This window comes from Gymnoscopelus microlampas (assembly GCF_963454915.1).
Source record: "Gymnoscopelus microlampas genome assembly, chromosome: 2".
Lineage (NCBI taxonomy): Eukaryota > Metazoa > Chordata > Actinopteri > Myctophiformes > Myctophidae > Gymnoscopelus > Gymnoscopelus microlampas.
The window spans coordinates 43,833,680-43,856,727 of NC_139939.1; the positions used below are offsets into that span (position 1 = coordinate 43,833,680).

The 23,048-nt window shown below is 45.3% G+C and overlaps 1 protein-coding gene across 1 annotated transcript in view; it reads right to left on the reverse strand.

The window, feature by feature from the left end:
• tnrc6c2 (trinucleotide repeat containing adaptor 6C2) overlaps nt 1–23,048 on the reverse strand; it is a 75,461-nt gene that overhangs the window by 8,976 nt on the left and 43,437 nt on the right. Inside the window, exons 5-21 of the mRNA XM_084068438.1 lie at nt 17,589–20,309; nt 15,639–15,854; nt 14,930–15,120; nt 14,460–14,540; nt 13,423–13,480; nt 12,811–12,953; nt 12,086–12,232; nt 9,271–9,456; nt 8,403–8,522; nt 7,911–7,994; nt 6,494–6,773; nt 5,281–5,445; nt 4,765–4,944; nt 4,295–4,444; nt 2,101–2,316; nt 726–799; nt 189–328 (exon numbers count right to left, since the gene is read on the reverse strand). Coding sequence (XP_083924564.1) covers nt 189–328; nt 726–799; nt 2,101–2,316; nt 4,295–4,444; nt 4,765–4,944; nt 5,281–5,445; nt 6,494–6,773; nt 7,911–7,994; nt 8,403–8,522; nt 9,271–9,456; nt 12,086–12,232; nt 12,811–12,953; nt 13,423–13,480; nt 14,460–14,540; nt 14,930–15,120; nt 15,639–15,854; nt 17,589–20,309 — 5,152 coding nt within the window. The remainder of the gene's footprint in view (nt 1–188; nt 329–725; nt 800–2,100; nt 2,317–4,294; nt 4,445–4,764; nt 4,945–5,280; nt 5,446–6,493; nt 6,774–7,910; nt 7,995–8,402; nt 8,523–9,270; nt 9,457–12,085; nt 12,233–12,810; nt 12,954–13,422; nt 13,481–14,459; nt 14,541–14,929; nt 15,121–15,638; nt 15,855–17,588; nt 20,310–23,048) is intronic.

The following is a 23,048-nucleotide window of genomic DNA, read 5'->3' on the forward strand; positions in this document are numbered from 1 at the left end:
CTTTGCATTTGCAAAATACAACAATAGTAGCGAAATACATCAAAAGGAGTGACCACCCCAACCTCTCAACCTCTCACACGTCCAGAAAGCATAATTTAAAAAAAAATCTCATCCACATGGTAAAGCATTAATGACACCCCCTACATGCACACAAATAAAACAAACAAAAGTGACAATTTGTATATTACATGTGCAGGGACTTCTGGGCCTTAGCAGCCTCATCCTTGGAGCTGTAGCGCACCACGGCATTGCCCTGGGTCAGGTTGAGGTGGAATGTGATCAGGGGGCCGTGCTGCATACACAGGGTCCGCAGAGTTGAACCATCGATCTGGAACGAAACACACACACACACACACACACACACACACACACACACACACACACACACGCACACGCACACACACACACATAATATATAGTGTTAATAATATACATTTTATCTTATGTTCCAAACCTCTAATCTCACAGTTGCTCAGTTTACAGACAATGTCATTTTGACTGCATTTCTGTACGTGGTTATTAAAAGAGGTTGTATGTTTTTCTTTTGATAGATTCCTGCATTGCAGAAATCCCACTTTTAACTTGCTACAATGTTATTGCATGATTGCTCACCCCTTCCCCAAAGGGGAAAAACTGCTTAGCAATGCAAAACCTTGGATTAGCAATGCGGCACACATACAGAGTTTTTATATGGAGTCCCACAACATGAGTGAGAGAATACTAACCTGTGGGGTGAGATTCCTCAATACCACACAGGTGCTGGTTCTGTTGGAGCTGTCGGTACTCCAGGTGGTGGCCTCTGTGTGTATTTGTGTGTGTGCGTGTGTGTGCGTGTGTGCGTGTGTGTGTGTGTGTGTGTGTGTGTGTGTGTGTGTGTGTGTGTGTGTGTGTGTGTGTGTGTGTGTGTGTGTGTTTGACAGAGAGAGAGAGAGATGAGGAAAAAAAAGATTCATCAATCAAAATGGGTAGATGCACAGTCTAATATGCCTTTGAATAATTTCTGAAAACACATAAATAAATGTCAGATGTACAAACTACCTCTTGTTAATTCCACAAAAGCGAGAAAAGAACATACTTGTCACTGCCAATTATGTTCTGTTGCACGCAATCGTTTACTTTCTGGGAAACTCTATTTTTGTTTACTTGTCTAGTAGTGTGACACTTCAGTGTGACCTAATTTCCATTTCAACGTGTCAAACTGAAGTCACAGGTACACCGCAAAAACCTCAGGATGGCAGTTTGTCAACAGAACGGCACATCCTGGGAGGGTGTTATCCTACCTAGATACAAGTGTGTGTGAACACAGTGCGGGGAACTCAACAACCACACCTATACTGTGGTCTAGGCTACACGTGAATGTATATTTTTCTAAACGGATATTTCCATTCTCCGTTTAAAAACATGACAAAGATATCTCTGTCCACACGTAAACGCAGAAATGCATTGATCAGCAGCAGGTTTCAATTTTATATTAGATTTTATATTTACATTTATTTTATATATGAGGGGCCAAATACATTTTAAGGGAGAATACTTCTACAATTGCTACACATTGCTGCAAAACCGATGATATCCAGTCATTTTGGGGATAAACAAGACATTGAAGGGTAAATTTAGGTCTGATAAAGATGTGCTGTGCATGTTCAAATCATATATACTTAACACAATCATTACATTCAGCACTCATCTTATATACAGTATGCTTCTCTTGCTTTTTCTACCTTGATAGAATAAAGGGTTCCAGGAACAGAGATTCAACTTTATGTGATTTGTTGTTAAAGAATTGTTCTTTGTCATAAACAAAAAAGATGATCATAATATTCGGATGTTGTAACGCAATCTAGTTAAGTGGTGGTACATAAGACAGATTTGTTTAATAAGTTTTTACTTTTGGTCGTTCTGGTTCCTCGCAAGGAACTTTGCATTGTTAAATTACTCATTTTGAAAAAGGAAAATGTTTTACCAAAACCTGTGCTTTTGGTAAATATCCAAGTCATAGCGTCAGACTAATGCTTATAATGTAAATTATGATCTGTGGCAGGACAGACCCTTTTTGTATTGTAGTGAAAACACTGCTTTTGCTGATGTAAGACCACCTACCGGAGGTGTAGGCGCTACTCCAGCCTTGTGCCAGGCCCAGGGAGTTGCCTCCCCATGTGGAGGAGGGCTTTGGGTTGCTGAGGCCTGGCGGGGGGCGGGAGGGGGCCGCGCCGCTGCGAGGCCCCTGGGGGACCTTCCACAGCTCATGGGACAGAGACGCCTGGTTATGGGAGATAGGGCCAGAAGACCAGGTAGACTTCATGTCGGACAGTTTACCTGCAACATAGAGGTGAGCGTGAGATGCAAGTTACTACTGAGAGCACTTTGGAAGTGGTACTTTCTATCACACCAACCACCACAACAACATTTCTTCAGACTTATGCACAAAACCTGTCTTTTGTTAAAATAATCACAACTAACAGGCTCTAAATCAGGGGTCTTCATCAGGGGTCTTCAACAGGGGGTCCGGGACCCCTAGGGGGTCCTCAGAGTTACTACAGGGGGTCCGCCAAATCTTTGTGTGATATGATTTTTTGTTTTACATTAACCACTTGAATCCTCGCATTCCTATTCTGAGGGGAACATTAGCCGAAAATAGCAGATTGTGAGCTTGTAGATCGGCTATTTTTGGCAAAGAGGTATAAGGTGTAGAGGGGAAAAAAGAGCAAACCAAGTGAACTTTTTAAAAAAAATCTGAAACACAATTTTATACAATATAGAGGGGGTCCCTGGTACATCTCTCTCTCAGCTAGGGGGTCCTTGGCCTGAAAACGTTGAAGACCCCTACTCTAAATACATCTTACAGAAAAAAAGCATGTCACTGTGCTAGTCGGGTGGTTGCCAGTGGACGCAACACTCAGAGAGGGTTTGAGGAAACGAGTTTCTGGATCCTGCCTTTGAAAACCAGGGCAACGGATCTCTAGATTTCTTTTAACGTGACCTTTGACATAATGCTTGTGAAGAAATACTCGTGTGAAGAGAGAGAGAGAGAGAGAGAGAGAGAGAGAGAGGAAAAAGGAAGCGTTTCACTTTCGCAATCAGACGTGGCTAAAGGCAAGTGTGTGCACACATCACGTATAGTAAAGGAACTTCCTTCCTTGATGGTTGCTATAGGGTCTAAGACGGTAGGACGTACTCCCTTGGGTCTTTAACAAAGGCGTAGTTATGAGTTAGGTAATGGCTAGTCTAGCCGTCTATAGACGAAATTCACAGACGCGCTGCCTGTAGCTGCCTGTAGGCGGCCATTGCTGTGGTGTAGCGTTGGACACCGCAGCTATGGCTGCCTACAGGCAGCGCGTCTGTGGATTCGTCTATAAGAGTGCCGGTCTGTCTGTGCGTCTGGATCAGCTCCAAACGTCTTATGCACGCTGCCACAGAAGTACCTACACTATTTTGTAACTTTAATTTTATAATGGAAGTCAGTGGGGCTTTGATCGGGCTGAAACCCTGTCCAAATTTGGAGTAATACGGTACGCGTTATAGATAATGTCACAAGACGGACGTCATAGGCCGGCCACAAGTGGTCCAAAATCCACATTAGAGCGACGTCATTCCCATGTAATTAAGTTTTTTTTTCTTCATTCACATGATTACATTGAAATATAACTAACTAACATATAACTAACTAACTTATAACTAACTAACACAGTCGGGTCAGAATGAACGGCTAATGGAGCCGGTATCAAGTGTTGTGACCTAATTCATGAAGGTAAGAAACAACAAACTCATCGGTGGAATAGGGACCTGTGGTGCAGGTTGTCAAACACTAGTGGTTTTGACCATTTTGACCAAATTACGTCATGTAGGTTCATGGCTTAAGAGGAAGGACATTTGTAGCTTCCTTAACACATTCAATCTGGGAACACATCTACAAATGTCTTCTAAATCCTTTTCTGAAAAACTATTGTTGCTATATATCAGTGGTGCTCAAACTTTTTCATGCAAGGGCCCCCAAAATTAGGCCTACATGTATTTGGCCACGGACCCCCATCTCAAAATATTTTGTTCCAGGGACCCCCAGAAGCAAAGACGAGTCAAAACCTTTAAAAAATATTTCAAATGTTCAAGATTTTTCAAAAATAGCAGATCTACAAGTTCATAGCGCGGCACTCTGTGCCGAGCTATGAGCTTGCATATCTGCTATTTTTGAATTGCCAAAGTATAAAATATGGATAAAGTGGTTACACAGATGCGTTCCCGGTTTGAATGGGCTTAAGACTAATATTTGTGGCTGTGTTTTCTTTTATGTTCGTACCTCCATTCCTGTCCCTCATTAGGTATCGGTTGACATCGTGGATGTTGGTGTTGATGGTAGGCCCGCTGGGGACACTGCCAGGGGTCATGTTGGGGTCATTTTCAGGGTCGATATTCTGAAGGCCTTTCCATGGAACACCTGGGCAGAATTCTGGGGGTAAGCAAAAGGAAAAGACCAGCGGGTTATTAAATTACTAACCAGAAACAACATTCATTACATTTTTGTTTCATAACATAATCTCAAGTGGAATTGTACTAATTTATCATAAATGCTGTGCATTGCTTTCTGACTAGACTCGTGAACACCTGTCTTTTCAACGTTAGTTTTGTATCCATGATTCATCTCATTACATGAAACTTAGGAACTTTTCAGAATTATGAAAAAAGGCTTTGCATGTTTGCATTTGGGGGTCCTAGAAATGTACTATGTTTGACAACTACCACTCTTCCATGGTTAAACACTGTCCTCACCTGGGGGCCAGGTGATGTTGGTCCCATTAGTGATCTTCTCGTTGGGGCTCTTGCCTTGGCCCCAGCTGTCTTGGGTCACCAGGGGACTGCTGGGGGAATCGGAGCTAGACATCAGATTGTAGGGACTGTAAGAGTCCTCCAGCTGGGGGGGCTTTCCATTGGGGGCAGCAGATATGGCACCTGAGAACCAAATGGGAAGAGAACAGACTTTGAACACATAGCATCCATATTCTGGGCATTTAATATAGCTGATCTACAAGCTATTTTCGGTGAAGAGATTTGGTGTTGGTCCTATAATATTTGACAATTTGACCAATGTTTGACCTGTTTTTAAGAAGCAGTAATGGTCTTTTTTTCTTTCTTTTTTTGAGGTATTAAAAAGGTCTTAAAAGTCCTTAAATTGTCACTTCACTGTCATCGGAGGACCTCCCCAAAAAATGGGATCCCCCCTCCGGGGGGCCCAAACCCACAGGTAGTGAACCACTGATGTACTGTACTGTACTGTGCATTGCTTACCATGCTTATTGAGGTTGTTGTCCATGTGCGTGGAGTTGCCAGAGAGGTTGTCCATGGAGTTGGGGTGCGTCCACTGAGACAGGCGGGACTGGGGCTGCGGGGGCTCCTTCATGGACATACCTCCCACCTCCATGCAGTTTACATTCATGTTTGGATTCAGTCCAGCTGCGGGGGAGAGTGAGAAAGAGAACATATCTGTGTTTTATTAACTGTACTTGTTGGTACAGTTTTTTCACTCTACACCTTATCTCCTCGCAAAAAATAGCCGATCTAATAAGCTCTATCTAAAAACGATCTAAAACGCGTTGCATTGCGACGCGTTGTGAGCTTGTAGAACGGCTATTTTTGACGAACATTCCCCATCAGAATAGGGATGCCGGGGTTCAAGTGGTTAAGATGACTTTTAGGCAGTTGTTCTGCTTTATATGGATGGGACAGTGTCGAGAGAGAGAGAATGCTGAGAGTAGAGAGGAGGAACGACATGCAGCACTCTTGTCTTGTGATTATGCGGTTGACGCACTGACTATACGGTCATCTACCGGCATGACCAAACAGGTCTTTGTTTTCTAACTACTGTACAAAACAGAGGTCTGATGGCTTGGGAATAGGAAACAAACTAATTTGAACGTGGGTTTTCATCTCCATGCCGTTTGCTCGTTTGCAAACGGCATGGAGATAATACATCAAATGCATAGAAATGGTAATCTAATAATAAAGTAATACATAAGTAAACCAATAATCTAATAATAACTAATACATACATAAACTAAGAACCTATCATCAGCCTGTACATTGAAACTATACACACACACTATAGGATGCCAGGTCAACAATGACCTTGCATCTGTCTACATGACATGCTATCTAAAGGAGGAGTTCACCCAAAAAACGACTTATTTTCTATCAATTGCACACCCTATGAAGCCTTGAATCCATGGATTCTTTTTTGTTCTTGTCGCATTCCTAAGCTAATAATTTGATTCCCGTCTCCTACCGGCCAATGTAGATTATTTGTGTCTCCTACCGGAAATACACACGGTCATCAAATTATTGTCTTAGGAATGCCACAAAAACAAAAATAAATCCATGAAATCAATGCTTCATGGGGTGTGTAATTGATAGAAAATAAGTCCTTTTTTGGGTGAACTCCTCCTTAAGTTACATTTTAGCCTTTGCATAAGCCTGCATAAGGTCGTTGATCACACAGACTCACAGAGAGGGTAGGTGCTGTAGCTGTTGTGGGGCGAAGATGGCGGCTCTTTGGTGTGCAGTGTGTCGGAGAGGCCCGGGGCCTGATGTGGGCCCGGGTAAGGGTCCAGGGCTGATTTACCGGGGCCGCCGGCGGGGCCACCAGGGGGATGCAGGCCAGAGGAGGAGGACGAAGAGGAGGAGTGAGAGGGAGGCTGCTGCTGCTGCTTCATCAGCAGCGCCTGGTACAGCTGACGCTGGTGCTGCTGGATCTGCTGCTGCATGTTGGTGATTGTACGTGCGACCTGGAGGAAAAAAAACGGGCAGACCACAGCGTCAGTGTTGATTTTGACAGCAAATTTTGATTTAGTTTTAGTCATAGTCTTTTGAATCAAATTCCATTTAGTTTTAGTCATATTTTAGTCATCTGAAATGTTTTAGTTTTAGTCTGGTTTTATTCGACTAAATATCATAAGATTATACTTGTACATAAATGTATTTTGGCGGTGCCTTGATGGTGTCATAATGGCTGATTTTACACTTGGTTGCATGCTGAAAATAGCAGATCTACAAGCTCACAACGCGTCGCGCTGCGACGCGTTGTGAGCTTGTAGATCTGCTATTTTCAGAGCGCAACACCCGAGCGCAACCAAACATAAAAAGACTTAGTTCTACTGGATCTCTTCTCCACTAGTCCCTCTAGACAACATTTTTGTCTAGACATTAAAGTTACTGTGATATGATGGAGACAACAGAGGTATTATCACATTCCACCGAAGCGTACATGTACGTAAGTGTATGCACTGACTGCATACACTTAAATGTTTGATATCTGCTAAGGGATGTCTCTACCCTGCAGAGACTGTGATTCTTTATCTGTTGCCATATATAATGTCTCTCTACCTTCTGTCTCATTTGATTTCAATTTTGACCATGCACTTTATGTGTATTTGACATTGGAGGACATCTTCTTGTTATCTCACTTGTTTACCTTGTTTCTGTCTTTATTACTTTCCCTTATAACTCTCTTCTTGAAACTGTAAAACATTGGGAGCTCGTACAAAAAAAAACCTCTTCTACCCACAAACTTGTGATGTGACAATAATAGTTGTTGTTGAAGTTGTTTTGTCTTTGTCTCACAGTGTTGCTATTGCAAACTTGTGAGAAAGGAGAAGAGAGTTCATGCGATTTGTCAATTCCTGACAGAACCACAAGTTCCTATATGTAGTGAAGTATTTTGCACGCAAGCATACGATGTTAGCTTGTGCAACATCACTTTAGCAATGCATGTGACATGTGTGAGGTATTTGTTTTTTTGTTTTGTTGTTATCTATCAAAAGATTTCCCACCGTTAGGGTGTGTGCGCCAGTGGTCGTGTGTGTGTGTGTGCGTGTGCGTGCGTGCGTGTGCGTCCGTGTGCACGCGTGTGAGAATGGACTCACTTGCTGCTCTTGTTGTCTGATGGGGCCGGAAACGTTGCGCTGAGCCTGCATCATCTGTTGTTGGATTTGTAAACGCTGGTACGCCTGGAAAGACAAAAGATGATTCATTGTATTATTGCATCAGTGCATGTTTCATTTCTAGATAATAAATTAAGGTTTGATAAAACATACTGCTTCAACGTTTGTCTAAAAACAATTATGTTGCTGAACTCGGTTTTACTCTCTCATCATTTATATCTAAAAACTAAATAAAGAATCCCACATTATTCGTCTCCGTGAAGGTTGATTTAATTTTCTATTTGGATTAAGGGCAGGGGCCTTCAATATTAAATCAGAAACCTTATCTCTGCTCGAGGCCTTTGTTGTAAGATCATGTCGTTCGAGGAAAGTCTGTTATTTTCCTTGAGCTGCTACACCGTCGAAGTATGATTCAGGCTTAAAAAGTTTAAGTTCTGATACTGAGTGAGAGTGAACAGCGGGCCTCTGACTTACCATTTGCAGCTGCTGAAGTTGGTACAACAGGGTCATTTGTTGAGGGTTTATTGGTGAGGTTAAAAGTGCAGGGTTCAGACCAATGTTTTTTGCTGCAAACTGCAAGAGCTGTGCTTGAACCTAGAGGGATGGCAAACATGAAGAGGACAGTCCATCAGCAATGCTTAATTTATACTTGCACGCTGGTGTGGCACACTGAAAATAGCATATCTACAAGCTCACAACACAGAGTCTTACGACACATAGCTTCTATGACATTCCTAGCTGGGTAGGGTTTTTTTTGTTGCTGTTTTTCACTGTGAGCACTTTCACTTCTCACGCTTTTGCACTGACCGAATGGACACTTTTTTGATTGGCATTGCACTGATAACTATTATTATTTATTTTATTACAAGATACGGTGAGACACTTGAAGCACTGTAATGGACACATAATTTGTTTTTATTCAGTATACTGTTGCTCTGTGTTGTTGATGCTTCTTGTTTTTTCCTGTAACTCTGTAACATCAACTGCTGTGCCGCCTCTGGGCGACTGAATTTACCCCGCAGGATAATAAAGGTATCTATCTATCTACGTATCAATCTCTCTATCTTGTAAATAACCACATGCATTTACAAGAGCTTCTGCTGGCAGGGAAATGTTTTTGCAAAGAAGGTGTAAAAGAGAGGTAACAGAGATGAAGGTGATAAAGATAAAAAGAAAAGATTTCACGGCGTGTGAAATGAGAAAGGAAATTGTCAATAAGAGAATATATCACACTATGCAACTTCAAGGTTAGATGGCAGTTAAGGGTAAGACTGGAGAGACAGATCTCTGAAGCAAGCTTGGGTGTGCAAACTACAGTATGAGAGAGTGTGTGTGTGTCTACCTGAGGGGAGAGAAACTGAGGCACTTGAGAGCGTAGACTAGGCTGGGAGCTGAGAGGTGGCACTGATGGCTGAGGAGGCGGCTGCTGCTGCTGCTGCTGCTGCTGCTGCTGCTGCTGCTGCTGCTGCTGCTGCTGCATGGCCCGGGCTTGTGCTGCCCCGCTACTGCCAAACATTCCACTCTGCATCTACACACACACACACACACACACACACACACACACACATGGCAGACAGAGAATGTAATAACACACATAAAATGGGCAGAGACACAAACATGACAGAGGAACGTACACAAAGTACAGTCCAGTCACATTCAAACAGGGAACTTCGCTGCATGTTAAGAATGTCCAAATTGAATGGATTTTTGAGACCACATTGTTGATGGTTAGGGTTAAGGTTAGGGTTAGGCATAGTGTTTGTAAGGTTAGGGTTAGGGGTAAGGTGCCACCTGGGTGACACACCAAAGGAAGAGGGTTTGTGGCAAGACTGGGTATGTCTCAGCCAATCACAGCCTAAGCTGACCGTCCCATCCCCTCGTGCTATGGGGTCTAATGCAACTAAATGCAACTACACTGACTCACTGAGTCACACTCAACAAGGCAGTAGCCAAATCATGTTTATGTAGCTGCATTGCCTATTTCTCACCTCAAATGTTTTCAGATACATATTTTGGGGTACTGTTTACGTTTGTGATGCACTGTCAGGCCACGATATTGAATTAGATTCAGAAACAGAGTAGCACCGCCCTCTAGTGTCTCCATAGTGAGTCGGCTGCGTGTGAAAGAGGGATATAGAATTATGGGAATCACAGGTGAATGAAATCATGATTTTATTGGATGAAATTGTTTAGGACCTGTTTAGTTAATGTAATCACGCTTTACATTTTTGTTTGACAGTAGGTCATTAAGATTGAACTTTTTAGGTACATAAAAAATTTAAATACAAAAGAAATGATCATTTTTGGGGGGGAATCTATTGTTAAAAATGCCTCCATTCATTGTGACCACGGTTATGCTATAAAAGTGTGAAAAAATATTTTTCATTTCAGCTCTTCAGCTTTAACATAACTCCTATCATTCTGCTTTGAGGTGAAGATTTGATTTAATGCTTCCCAGTGCGTTCCACGTTTCTGAGAGCTCACGCTGGAAAATCACAACCAGCTCACGTTAAAGTCATCAGAACGTGTCGTTTTACATAGGCTGGCAGTGTTTCTTGCCTCAGGCTCTCAACACAAAGAACGGCCCGTATAAGAACGATAGGATTATCGTTAAATACCAGTAAAGTTACCCTTTAAGACGACACACACATCAGGCGACAAAGCATCAAGCCTAAATCTACACATATTATGTATATTGTATTGTACATACTACAATACATAGCATACAGCAAATAGCCAGATGATGCCTAAGGTGTGAGGTGGAGACATGAGCAACCTGCTGTCAAGTCATTTATATAATATTTAGTTCACACCAATGTACCCACTCCAAAAAAGGAAAAGAAAAGTAAAAATCACACCCAGTGTGAAGTGGGCGATGTGGTCACAGTGGTCATCACAGTGATGGAAGTGATTCACTTAAAAAAAAAAACATAAAAGTGTTTTTTTTAAGTGCATAGTCCTATTTATAGGGCTATGCACATGTGTCATGTGTTTCTAGCCAATCACAGTCCTGAATAGAGTCATGGTGGCCAATCACGGTGCAGGGTTAGGGGGGTACAATGGTGGCCAATCACAACGCAGGGTTGGGGGGGGTGCAATGGGTGTGGATGTCCAAACCTCACATATAGGGGCGGTTGCACCGCCCAAAAACACACAAAAAGAACTCGTTGTAGTTCAGATCAATCTCATTCACAACAGCAATAGCAATATAAAAAACATTACTAAAAACCAACTAACGTCTTTTATCAGACGGACCAAACCTTATGAGCCAGCAAGAAAGGCCAGTGCAGAGGAGCATCAGCAAGCAAAGCATAGCAAGTTGGATTCATCTAACACTTATTATTGGGCTTTTTGTCCCCGTCCTAAATGGCCTGGGGGTTATTGTGAGTGTCCTATTCTCTGCTGAGGGATAGAGGTGCTTCTATTCAGTCGCTGTAATACCAGGGCCGCTTACAGGGCCTTTGTTTGGGGCTTCAAGGACACACCGAGTTTTCTGGGCCGAGGTGGCCTCTCGGGACGACATTTGATAGGACTCAACTATCCAGTTTCAATTGTCACTTCAGGCAAGGTCGTCCGCACATAAAAACACTTGAGTGAGCAATAGCAGAAGAAGGGATGTGGATGTGTGTGAGACGGAAAGAGTGGCTGGACTAATTCAGTTCATCTGTTGTTGTTCATTCACTGAATAGGCGTTCAGCATTCAAATCGCCATGGTCACAGCCGTAGATTATTCAATGTATACAGTAGATGTACATGATGTAGTGTACATAATGTATTATGTGCTGGTCATGGGATTCTTTGTAACATCTCTTATGTAATATCGTATTCAAGTGGTCAGCCTGCCTCTGCACCAGTGCCACTTACTATTAGAGTGGATTTATTGTATTTGACCATTTAAGTGAATCTAATCAGTGCCATAAAGAACGCTACTGTGAATTGCACGGTAAATCGCGAAGTGTTAATTTATTGATTTATAACTCGGGAGAGATTAGAAAATATGTGACCCACGATACATTTGACACTCTCAGAGGATTTGACTGTGTGTCAAGAGTCAACAGCTTTGTACCTTGATGGAAACCCTGACAGAAAAGTGTGTTTTCTGCAACAACAAAAAAACTAGTGGAGAGCTAGTTTACTACGTGTCCTGCATGAGTTACCTGTCTGTTGTTCAAGTTTTGCATGGCCAGCCCCGGGTTGCCCTGTCCCAGTCCCTGCCCAGGCAGGCTGTTGTTGGCCAGGGGGAGCTTCAGGCTGGGGGAAGGCAGAAATGGTGAGGGGGAGGCGTCATCTGACATGCCCCCATCCTGGTTCAGAGAGACAGATGGGTTGGGAGGGGAGGGGGGGAAAGAGAGATTGGTAGAGCGGAAAGGAGGAGAGTGGGGCGAGTGAGAATAGAGAGAGAAGAGAGGTAGAGGCAGAATGAGAAAGCAAGAGCAAGAGAAAGAGAGAAAGAAAGAGGGGTAAAGACAAATTGGGGACAAAAGAAAGAGGGAAATTGTGGTCATTTTTATAGTGACAAGATTGCGCTACAGTACATTGGCACATGTGTAGAATGTGTCCTCTGCATTTGCTCATCCTAACTAGTAGGAGCAGTGGCTGCCATTAATACGGGCCCCAGGAGGCAGTTTGGGATTAAGTGTCACTCCGACACATAGACAGGCAGGCTGGGAGGCAAACCATTGACCTTCTGATTCCCAGACCCAGTCAAATTTCAGCTGTGTTACATTTTTTTCTACTGTCCTTATCATTCTTGACATGATGGCTGATGTACCAGCCTGCTTGTCGTGAGCAGGTTGGTTTTCAGGGCCTTGCTCAAAGGACACTTCCGGCACAACTGCAGGTATAGAGCTGGGATTGAATCAGTTTAGGTTTAGGGTCATACCTTGTCGAGGAAGGGGTTGCGGTCGGAGGCGTCTTTGGAGTGGGCGGAGGGCCGACACACCATGGGTTTGTTCAGGCCGTTGCTGTAGTCGGACATGCCCATCCCCCGCTTGTCCAGCTCGGTCTTCTTCTCCAACAGGGCGCCTGAGAGGTGAAAGGAGGGAGGAATAGGCATTGACACACTACAATCTAAAGACAAATAAAATTAAACATTTGCACTTTTTTTGTAATTTGTATACACACAGAAAATGGGATGTCCTCCATTTGAAAATGTGACATCCACAGTATCCTTTAATACTTTCAACCCGGCTCTATTTTGGGCATAGGTGAACATTGTCATACATTTTTTTATATTTTCAAAAGATAGTGAAAATAGCAGGTCTACAAGCACACAATACGTTTGTGATGCATTGTTTGTTTGTGGGTTCTTATAAATAATTTAACCAATATGTGAACCAGTCTTCCCAAGAGTTTTTGACTAAAAAAATAATAACTACATTGGATCCATTAGAACACAGGTTATTCTTTCCTTTTTCCAAAAAGTAACTAAGCTTTATATGTACGAGGTTTCTACCCAACAGCGACGATGTGCACACAATAGGCAGAAACTTACTCATGGCCTGGTCCAGATTCATGTTGTTGCTCTTCAGAGCCTCCTCAGCAGGGTCTCTCTGTGAACACACGGACAATATGGGACTGTCAGCCAGTGATGGAATAAGTACTCACATTTCTTACTTAAGTAAAAGTATCAATACTGCATTATAGAAATACTCTGTTACATTGGTATCAAAATGTATTTAAAAGTAAAAGTACTAAGATGTTTCAAAATAGCAGATCTACAAGCCAGCAGATCTACAAGATATACAAGCTCTCAACGCGTCGCATCAAAATGTACTTAAAGTACCAAAAGTAAAAGTACTAAGATGTTTGAAAATAGCAGATCTGCAAGCCAGCAGATCTACAAGATATACAAGCTCTCAACGCGTCGCGATGCGACGCGTTGTGAGCTTTTCAAATAGCCTAGGTATAAAATAGGGCTGAAGTGATTAATGTATGTTTTATAATATAATAATGTATATCTGCAAAGTAACTAAAGTTGTCAAATAATTGTAGTGGATTAAAAGTACAATATTTGCCTCTGAGATGTAGTGGAGTAGAAGTAAAAGTACTGAAAATTGGAAATTCTCCAGTAAAGAGTTTTGGTGTTTAGTGTGCATTTCTACCGTATGCACAAGTAAGTGAACGGAGCCTAAAGGCCTTTACACACTAGGGGCATGATGAATAAACGATACGAAAATGTGAAATACTGGCAAGGGAATATTTTTGCATGAAAACTATTCAAATTATTGATGCCTCATTCATAGAGGCTGATGCTTTTATTCATGGTGTGGAATCTCAGAAGAATCGACCGTATTCCAAATAAAAATCAACGTCACTTTATCACCTAATTCACCTAATTCGCGTTCTATGTGAAATGTACTACTGACACAAACAACAGTTTGTGTCGGGAGAATGACATTAATTGTCAGGCTTATTAATTACACAAAAAAATTGCCAAGGACATTAAGTGGGAGAGCGACTGTAATAAATGATGTGCAACATTTCAGTTTAACTTCACACTCAGTCAGGAGAGGGATTTGTCTAACTTACTGGAAATCCCATGTCAGTGAGCTGTTTGATGAGACGATTCATGACCCAGGCCTCATCTGCCTTGTTGCCTAGTAGTTTCCCCTGAACACAGGTTTTCATCAAAGTTATACATTGTATCATTGTTATACAGGTGTTATATTATTATGAAATGCATTACATTAACCCATTAAGACCCGGAACGCATCTGTGTAATCTTTTGATTTTTAGCTAAAAAGCATTATTTTACACTTTGGTTATTCAAAAATAGCAGATATACAAGCTCATAGCGCGGTCCCTGGAACAACATATTTTGAGATGGGGGTCGGCGGCCAAATACATATCATTTTGGGGGTCCTTGACATGAAAGAGTTTGAGCACCACTGATTATAGAAACAAACGTTTTTCAGAAAACTGTTGGGATTTAGAAGACATTTTGTAGAATCGGCCTCAGGTCTTAATGGGTTAAGAGTTCTGCATAAACATAAACATACCTGTTGCATTTCTCTGACTTTGCTTGGACCCTTCTTGGGTCCGTTGCTCCAGGAGTTACAGCCGCCGGAGGAGCCGCTCTCCTGGGAGGTGGGGCTGCTCCACATGTCCCCATCCTCAGTATCCCATTGGCCGCTTGACATGCCCATCTCCTCCCCTCCGTTTCCCCAGCCATCTTGCATAGGTTTGGGGCCTGGAAGAGTGAGTGAGTGAGCGGAACCATTACAGAAGCCAAAGTGACAGAATGTACAAATAATAAAATGTAAATGTAAAAAAGGTTAAAGCTAGGAAGCATCAAAACCTTTTTTTCTTTTTTGTCTGGTGAGTATGATGTAATTCTCAAACTGACCACTTGGTGCCACTGTTGCCATTTGTCATGCCCCATTCTCTCTATGCCTTCCTACGTAACCTTTTCCAAATAACAGCACCAATAACAAAGACCAACTGATGCGTGGAATTGCCTTAATCTCTGCAACAACTACAGCCACACAAACAAGCACTTTGAAAATCAACACAGATGGAAACAATTCTGAAGAAACTGCCTGAATATGTTGTTAAGAAACAAGTCTACTTGAAACAAATACTGATTATTTGTTACCATTTTCTTTGCCAGTTAATATTGTATCCCCTTTGATGTAATGTAACGTTCGCCTCAACATTTTATTGTTGCCATCCTTCATCACTGAACCTAGATATCGGTGGGAGTGTTACCTGGCTTGCAAGGTGCTGGGCCTGGGGGGCCATTGGCTCTGCCATAGGGTCCAGAGGGCTCGTGGCCCCCGTGGCTCCCATCGCCCCACGTTCCTACGCCCCCGGTGGGCTTTCCCCATGCAGACGTGCCATTGTCCACGGCAGACGACGGAGCTGCTGGCTCTCCCCAGGCAGGCTCAGGCTTGGGCTGCTGAACATTGGGAAGTTCTCCCCAACCTGAGATAAAGATAATATGAGAGAGCGGGAGCGAGGGAGAGAGGGAGAGAGAGAGAGAGAGAGAGAGAGAGAGAGAGAGAGAGAGAGAGAGAAATGTTTAATTAAACTTTAGGAAAGGAGTCATGCAGTATTTTAGTTTTTTCAGAGGGCTTGTAGATCATCAATTTGCACATTTACACAACAATGGGAAGAGTTATAATAAATCCCTAAACTCGTCACTAGGGGTGCTCCACTTTATCGGCCACTGATTATTGGCCAAATTAGAAAATAAAAGCCCTTTTATTATGATTTCTTGATTTAATTAAAAGAGAGGTTACCAAATTCAAAATGTATCACATTTTGTCTGATAAACTGAATATACCGAATGATATTTGGAGGGCCTATTCATTATTTAATGAATGTCTAATAATGGGCAAACTTAATCAAGCCACGGGTCTATGCAAAGACAGTGTCATCGTAGGGGTACAATAGCATGGTTAAGACTATTCCTAGAAGAGACAGCCAGTACAGATACTGTAGTAGCGAAGGGTAAAACTTTTCTCCTCCTCGTTTATTTAAGTGATGAGTATCGCCCCCCAAAAATGCTGACGGGAGCAGCCCTACTCGTCACTCGCTATCCCTGTACGAACTCTGGAGTTCTCAGTGCTCTGGCTGCGTTCTGAAGCTCTCACTGGGCTGCAGTGACATGTTAATAAGGGAGACAGCCTCACAGTAGGCCAGTCAGTTGAAACACTGCCATGCCGTCTATATATAGAGGCCTTTCATAGCAAGCCTTCTCTGATAGCAGCAGGCCCTTGACTGACTGGCCCAGGCTGACCTGCCAAGCACTCAGTGTATGTGCGCGTTTGTGCGAGTGTGAGTGTGTGAGTGGGAGGAGAAGGTGGATGAAAGCAGTAACTCATGCCAGCCCAGTGCATGCCAGTTTAACTGCTGGCCTTCACCCAGACCTCCACTGGTCTCCATAGCTCACTCAACAATCCTTTTTTTTTTTTGTTGCTCCATCTCAGCTGAACTCAGCAACCTCCTAACTCCATCTCTAATTTCTCTATTTTTCTTGGTTGACAGAAAAGGAACTGTGGTGTTTGCGTCTAGAGGAGCTGATCACAAGACCTCTTGGCAAGGTGCAAGACAGGTTCATAACAGCAGGGGGCACTGGTCTCATTTGCAACTAAAAGTGATGGGAGAGGAGAGCCCCTGTTAAGCGTTAAGCTTTGCTATATGTATGGTCTTTGTCTACACTAACTGTGGCTTATTTGAACTGACCGCAGTGCAACTTCAGCCTTCACAATACATATGGGAGTATCTGGTTAATGATGGCTGGATTAATCTGTAATGGATTTTTCCCCCCTAAAGATTTATTTATTTTTGGGCATCTTTTACGCCAGCGGACCAGGCCAATCCAGTAATGGATTTATCCTCACAGCTTGCCTCAGGGACAATGTTTTACTGTAATTTTCTTTTTTCACTTTTTATAATGCAAAAACAATCTTGCGGTTCTGTCTATCCCCTTTGTTCTTTCAGCTTATGGTCACAACTGGGTCATACGCTTAAAAAGCTTTGAATAAAACATAACAGATCAGATACAGGACCTTCAAAAAGTGTAAATGTCTGAAAAAATGACAACTGTGGACTCTTGAAAATCATTCTATAGGTTTGAAAGAGTCCTGTCTTTATAGTGCAGGTCCTAAGAAACTAAACTGACATGATAATGAAACCCCATAATCATTCTCTCACCTGGGCTGGCATTGGCGATGGGGGGTCTGCTCTGGGGTCCACCACCCTGGTGAGGAGCGGCACTGTTGGGCGACCCGTTATTGTTGCCATGGTGCTGTGAGTGCGTCGGAGGCGGGCCGTGGTGCGAGTGGTGGTGCTGCATGTGGTGGGGGTGATGGTGATTGTTGTTGCTTGGGCCGACAGAGTGATTGTTGTTGGGCATAATTATTCCACCATTTTTATTGGGCGGTGGGCCGTTGTTTCCTGGTGGGCCGTTGTTTCCTGGTGGGCCGCTGTTTCCTGGCGGGCCGTTGTTTCCTGGCGGGCCGTTGTTTCCTGGGTTACCGTTACCGGCGCCGCTGCGCTCCCACATGTTGACACCACCAGTCTTCTTGGTGGTGCCGGGGTCTCCCCAGGTGGACGTGCCATCGTCGATCTCCATCTTCCTGCGGATGGAGGGAGGGGAGGGCTCTTCCCAGCCCGTGGACTCCATGCTCTGGTCTTGTTTGCTGGCATTGCCCCAGTTGGAGCTGTTCTGCTTCACAGAACCAGGACCACCCCAGGAACCCATGCTGCCACCTCCTCCACTACCTGTGCTGCTGCTGCTACTGCTTTCCTGGGTCTTGGAGGAGTCCCAGTTTCCCTGCACTGGGCCATTGGTGCGTTGGGTCTCCCGACTCTCCCGACTCTCTCGACTCTCTCGACTCTCTCGACTCTCTCGACTCTCTCGACTCTCCCGACTCTCCCCCCAACCACCACCATTACCGCTCACAACAGGGGCAGGCTTTCCCCAGCCATTTCCTCCTCCGTTTCCTCCTCTAGGGCTGTCCTTCCAGCCTCCATTGCCGCCATTGCCTCCATTGCCTCCATTGCCTCCATTCCCTCCCTCACCTTCCCACATGCTGCTGGAGGAGCCATTCTTCTTAACTTCAGGCTCTCCCCATTCTCCTGTGCTGGAGCTGTTGGAGCCACCGCTGCTATTATTGCCCCAGCCAGGGGAGCTCTTGGGCCCTTCACCCCAGCTGTTGGGCTGGGTCTTGGCTGGCCTGTCGTCCCAATTGGGCGACTTGTCTTCAGACCCCCAGGATTGTTGTTGGCCTTGGCCTCCACTCTTGGGGCCATTAGTGGACATGGGCTCCCCCCAGCCACCGGTGGTGCCGTTGGGGGCCTTGCTGTGTGTCTGTGGGGCGTCACCCCATCCTGATCCTGTCTGGACTGACTGAGGTGGTGGAGCTCCCCAACCGGACGATGAACCACCAGAGCTGCTATCAGTCTTGCCCCCAGACCCAGGCCTCTGGCTGGGGCCGAGGTTGGGGTTGACGGTGCCTCCGTTAGTGGACGCGGGTCCCCCAGCAGAACTACCGGAGCCTCCCCAGTTGTCAGAGCTACTTTCACTCTTCTCACAGTCAGATTTAACTTCTTCCATCTCCCACACAGTGTGCTGTCGGACAGGCGTCTGTCCCCATCCCGAGTTACACAGCACCCTGGGGTCTAGGTCCTGGCGGGGTAGTGGAGGAGGAGCATCCGAGGAGGATCCGTTTCTGTGGGACCCTCGGCCCTCGCTGCTGTCTCCGCTGCCCTCGCTGGCCGGGGCGGCGGTGGCCTGCTGCTGGCCCCAGGAGCTGTGTTGCTGCTCCTGGCCCGAACTAGAGTTGCCGGCGTCGGCCGAGTCCCAGCCTTTAGGCCCGTCCCCACCACCGGAGGGCTTCCCCCCCCAGTCCCCCCAGCCTCCACCACCACCACCACCACCACCACCTCCACCACATCCGCTGCCTTGGCGGCCCCAGGCCGAGTTGCCCCCGGAAGGGGTCGAATCCCAGCCCGAGTCCTTCTGGGAATCGGCCACCTTGGTGTCTCTGCTTCCCCATACAGAGCTGCCGGTCGTGTCCCCGTTGAGCTGGGAGGACTCGGTGGGCGACTGGCCTCCCCAGCCAGGCAGCCCGTGGATGGGGCTCATGGGCTCCTGAACTTGCTGCTGCTTCTTGCTGTGGTTTGGTCCGTCAGTGTTATGGTTAGCAGTCTCCATACTAAAAGACACGTTTGTGTTGGATGAAGGGTGCTGCTGATCGTTTGCGTCGGGGCTCATCATGCCGCCCCAGCCTCCCCTGCCTGGATCGCCTCCGCCCATGCTCCCGTTCCCCATGTTCCCGTTGCCCGGTTGGAGAGCCGCAGAGTTGGACGGTCCATTAGGCCCCATACCGCCCCCGCCTCCTCCTCCCTCGCCTGACTCGTGGCCGAGCACCGGCCACGCAGACGGGTTGGCGTTGGGGTTGAGGTTCAAGTTGAAGTTGGGAGAGCTCCAGCTGTTGGGCCCCCCGGCTCGACCGCCTCCGTTAATAACATCTTGTTTGCCGTCGGAACTCCAGCCTCTGCCGCCGCCTATGGCGTTGACCATCCCTGGACCGGTCATCATGTTGCCGTTAGCTTTGAGAGAAGAGTAGTGGGCCTGCTGGCCCGCGGCCCCCGTGGCCATGCTCGTACAACTACTGTTACTACTACTACTGATGGTAGTGATAGCGGCAGTGTCTGGGTTGGAGTTAGCCAAGCCTGAGGGGCATTCTGGCGCTGCGGGGCGGCTTGTGTCACTATTGTGGCTAACGGGAGGCCAGGCCTTGGCGTCGTTCCTGTCGCTGCTGATCACTTGGTCCCAGCTGTTGATGCTGGAGGGGGTGTCAGTCTGCAGAGAGGCTCCCCAGTGGGGGGTCTCATACTGGGCACCGGGGCCACTCCGGAGGGACACGTCTGCAGAGGGAGAGAGAAGAGATATGGAGAGAGAGAGTGAGTGACAAGTTGGTGAGAAAGCAGCCAAATAGAAGGAAATAAGTTGGCAGGGAGTGGCAGTGGGAAATGAAGGGATGGATGAGCAGGAGAAGAACGACAGAGCGGGACAGAGAAGAGACGAGGGAGAGATAGAGAGAGAGAAGGAGATTACACTAAGGAACACCATGTAATACAGTCTCCCCCGCCCCCCCGCCCCCCCCTTTCTCCCGTGGCTCCCAGGACCAATTCCATCTCCTTGGTTGGTTTACTGCTGGCTATCAGACTAACGTTAGGCAGGAAGAGATGGTCACACTCGCTCGCTTTCCCGCAATCCAACACATAATCAGAATGCACAGCCGAGCATGCTGCATGTCACATCAGCTATGGCAGACCCATATATCCTTCTAGCTGGCACGGCCAGCCAGACGGAAAACACGGTTAGATGAAGCTCTGCCTTTCTTCTTCTCTGCATCCACTCCCTCTCTCTCTCTCTCTCTCTCGTGTTCCAACTGTCCTTTCTCCATTCCATTACGCCCCCAAATACCATCACCCCACTTTTCTTCTTCTCTCTGCTCTCTCTCTCTCTCTCTCTCTTTACTTGCCCTTCTACATTTGCTATTTGCCCTCCCCATATCTCATCTTCCTCCCTTTTCTATTACTTCTCTCCTCGCTTCCGTCCTCACCCTTTAGTGCAGGGGTCTTCAAAGTTTTTTCAGGCCAAGGACCCCCTAGCTGAGAGGGGGATGAAGCAGAGATCCCCCCACAACATATAGTATTCATGTTAAATGTGTGTTTTCAGACATTTAACCACTTAAACCCTCAATCGTTTGTAAACTTGACCGTTGGCCCTGTACTTGGTCTGCTCTTTTTTCCCCCTCTACACCAAACGTCTTTGCCGAAAATAGCCGATCTACAAGCACACAACGCCTCGCAGCGCGAGGCGTTGTGAGCTTGTAGATCGGCTATTTTCGGCTAATGTTAGGATGATAGGGTTCAAGTGGTTAGTGTAAAAAAAAAAAAAAAAAGATTTGGCGGCCCCCCTGTAGTTACTCTGAGGACCCCCTCGGGGTCTTGGACCCCCTGTTGAAGACCCCTGCTTTAATGTTCGGTCCCTCCTATTCCTCCCCTGCTTCTCTCTCTCTCTCTCGCTCTCTCCTCACCCCTTCACCTCCTCTCCTCTCTCCTCTAACACCCTGCCGGCACTGAGAGACCCATCCATCTCCATCGTGGCTCCCTGGCCGGGGAAGTGGAACGCTGCTCATTTATTGGAATGAAACCGGGACGGCTTCTCATCCATCACTCCCTTCGCTCCGGTGGACCAGCTCCTCCTACTCCTCCTCCTCCTCCCCCGATGGCTACAAGAAACCACAAACCTTTCTCTCCCTGTAGCGCGCCAAGTGTGTGTATCATGTATGTAATGCTATCCTCGTGGATTAAAGCAAAATAAAATCTCACGACTGAAATACAGTATTTTATTAGGTCAATTAAGTCCTAATCTGCAATTTGTGAAACGGCATGAAAAGGACCCCTCCCCCCCACACACACACACACACACACACACTGGCTTTGTGTTTCATAAACAAGTAAAATACGTAAAATAATTATAATGTTTTGGTATACCATACAGCCAGCCAGTTGAAGAAATGACAGATTGAGGCTTTAACCTTCGCTCTTATGAAATATCCTAGATCAATTAGGGTTTTATTATGGAAGACTGAACACATGTATTCTAATCGCTAGCTTGACCACTTCAAATGCTCATTAATCTTTAAATAACTAATGACCGAAAATAGGCAATCTACGAGCTTGTAGATCGCCTATTTTCGGTGAGTGACGCGCTTCTGACTTCAATGGAATCCAAATGACTGAAATCGGTCATGGCAAATCCATGTATGGAACTTGAATCCATGTATCCTGCTGCCCTTTTTGCATTTCACCAACATTTCGCTGCTTGTACCTGTATGATAAGTGAAACCCTCTCAAATCTTGAATCTTTTGAATCCACTACCTACAATTTATTTAACCTGTTTCTCTTCTTACTGCCTAACCTGACCAGCTAAATCAATGGATTATTTGCCTATTATGGCTGCACTTGTTCTGAACACGTTTTCAACTAAATCCCAGAACTAATACAAAAGTTTTATACTTGGTAAGCTTGCTGCAAAATAAGGCCAGTGAACTCCCATTAAAGCCCAGAGAGAGAGTGCTTTTCACTACAATTCCCCACACAACATCCCACAATTACAAGCATCTCATTAAAGCACACAAGCAGCCTATATCAGTTGGAGAACTAATAATAGACTCGATTCGATGCTTTAAGGGTGTAATCAATCATTGGCAGGCAGCTAATCAATGCCTTATTAATGATAGCGGGGCAGAGCCGACAGTTTTATCGATCCAGCATGCAAACACCCTAACCACAGGGCTGGCCCTCAAAACAGGCCAGAAAACCAATAAGGGCTCCTGCAATTCTGAGAATCTCACAAGCCAAACCAGGCTTATGAACGGAGAAAAGTCCCCCATTAATTCTTGGAGGAAATAGACAATGTAAAAGCTTTTTTTTAAATGTTTTTCTAGTTATTATACTGTATACAAGCCAGGGTTTTATTGTTCATCCAACCTCTTCGCCAAGCCCCTATGCATTCTTATCCCTCCCATCATAATCCATTTAATACAATCCACGCCTATTAACCTCAAAAGCTGCCATTTGAGACATCACAT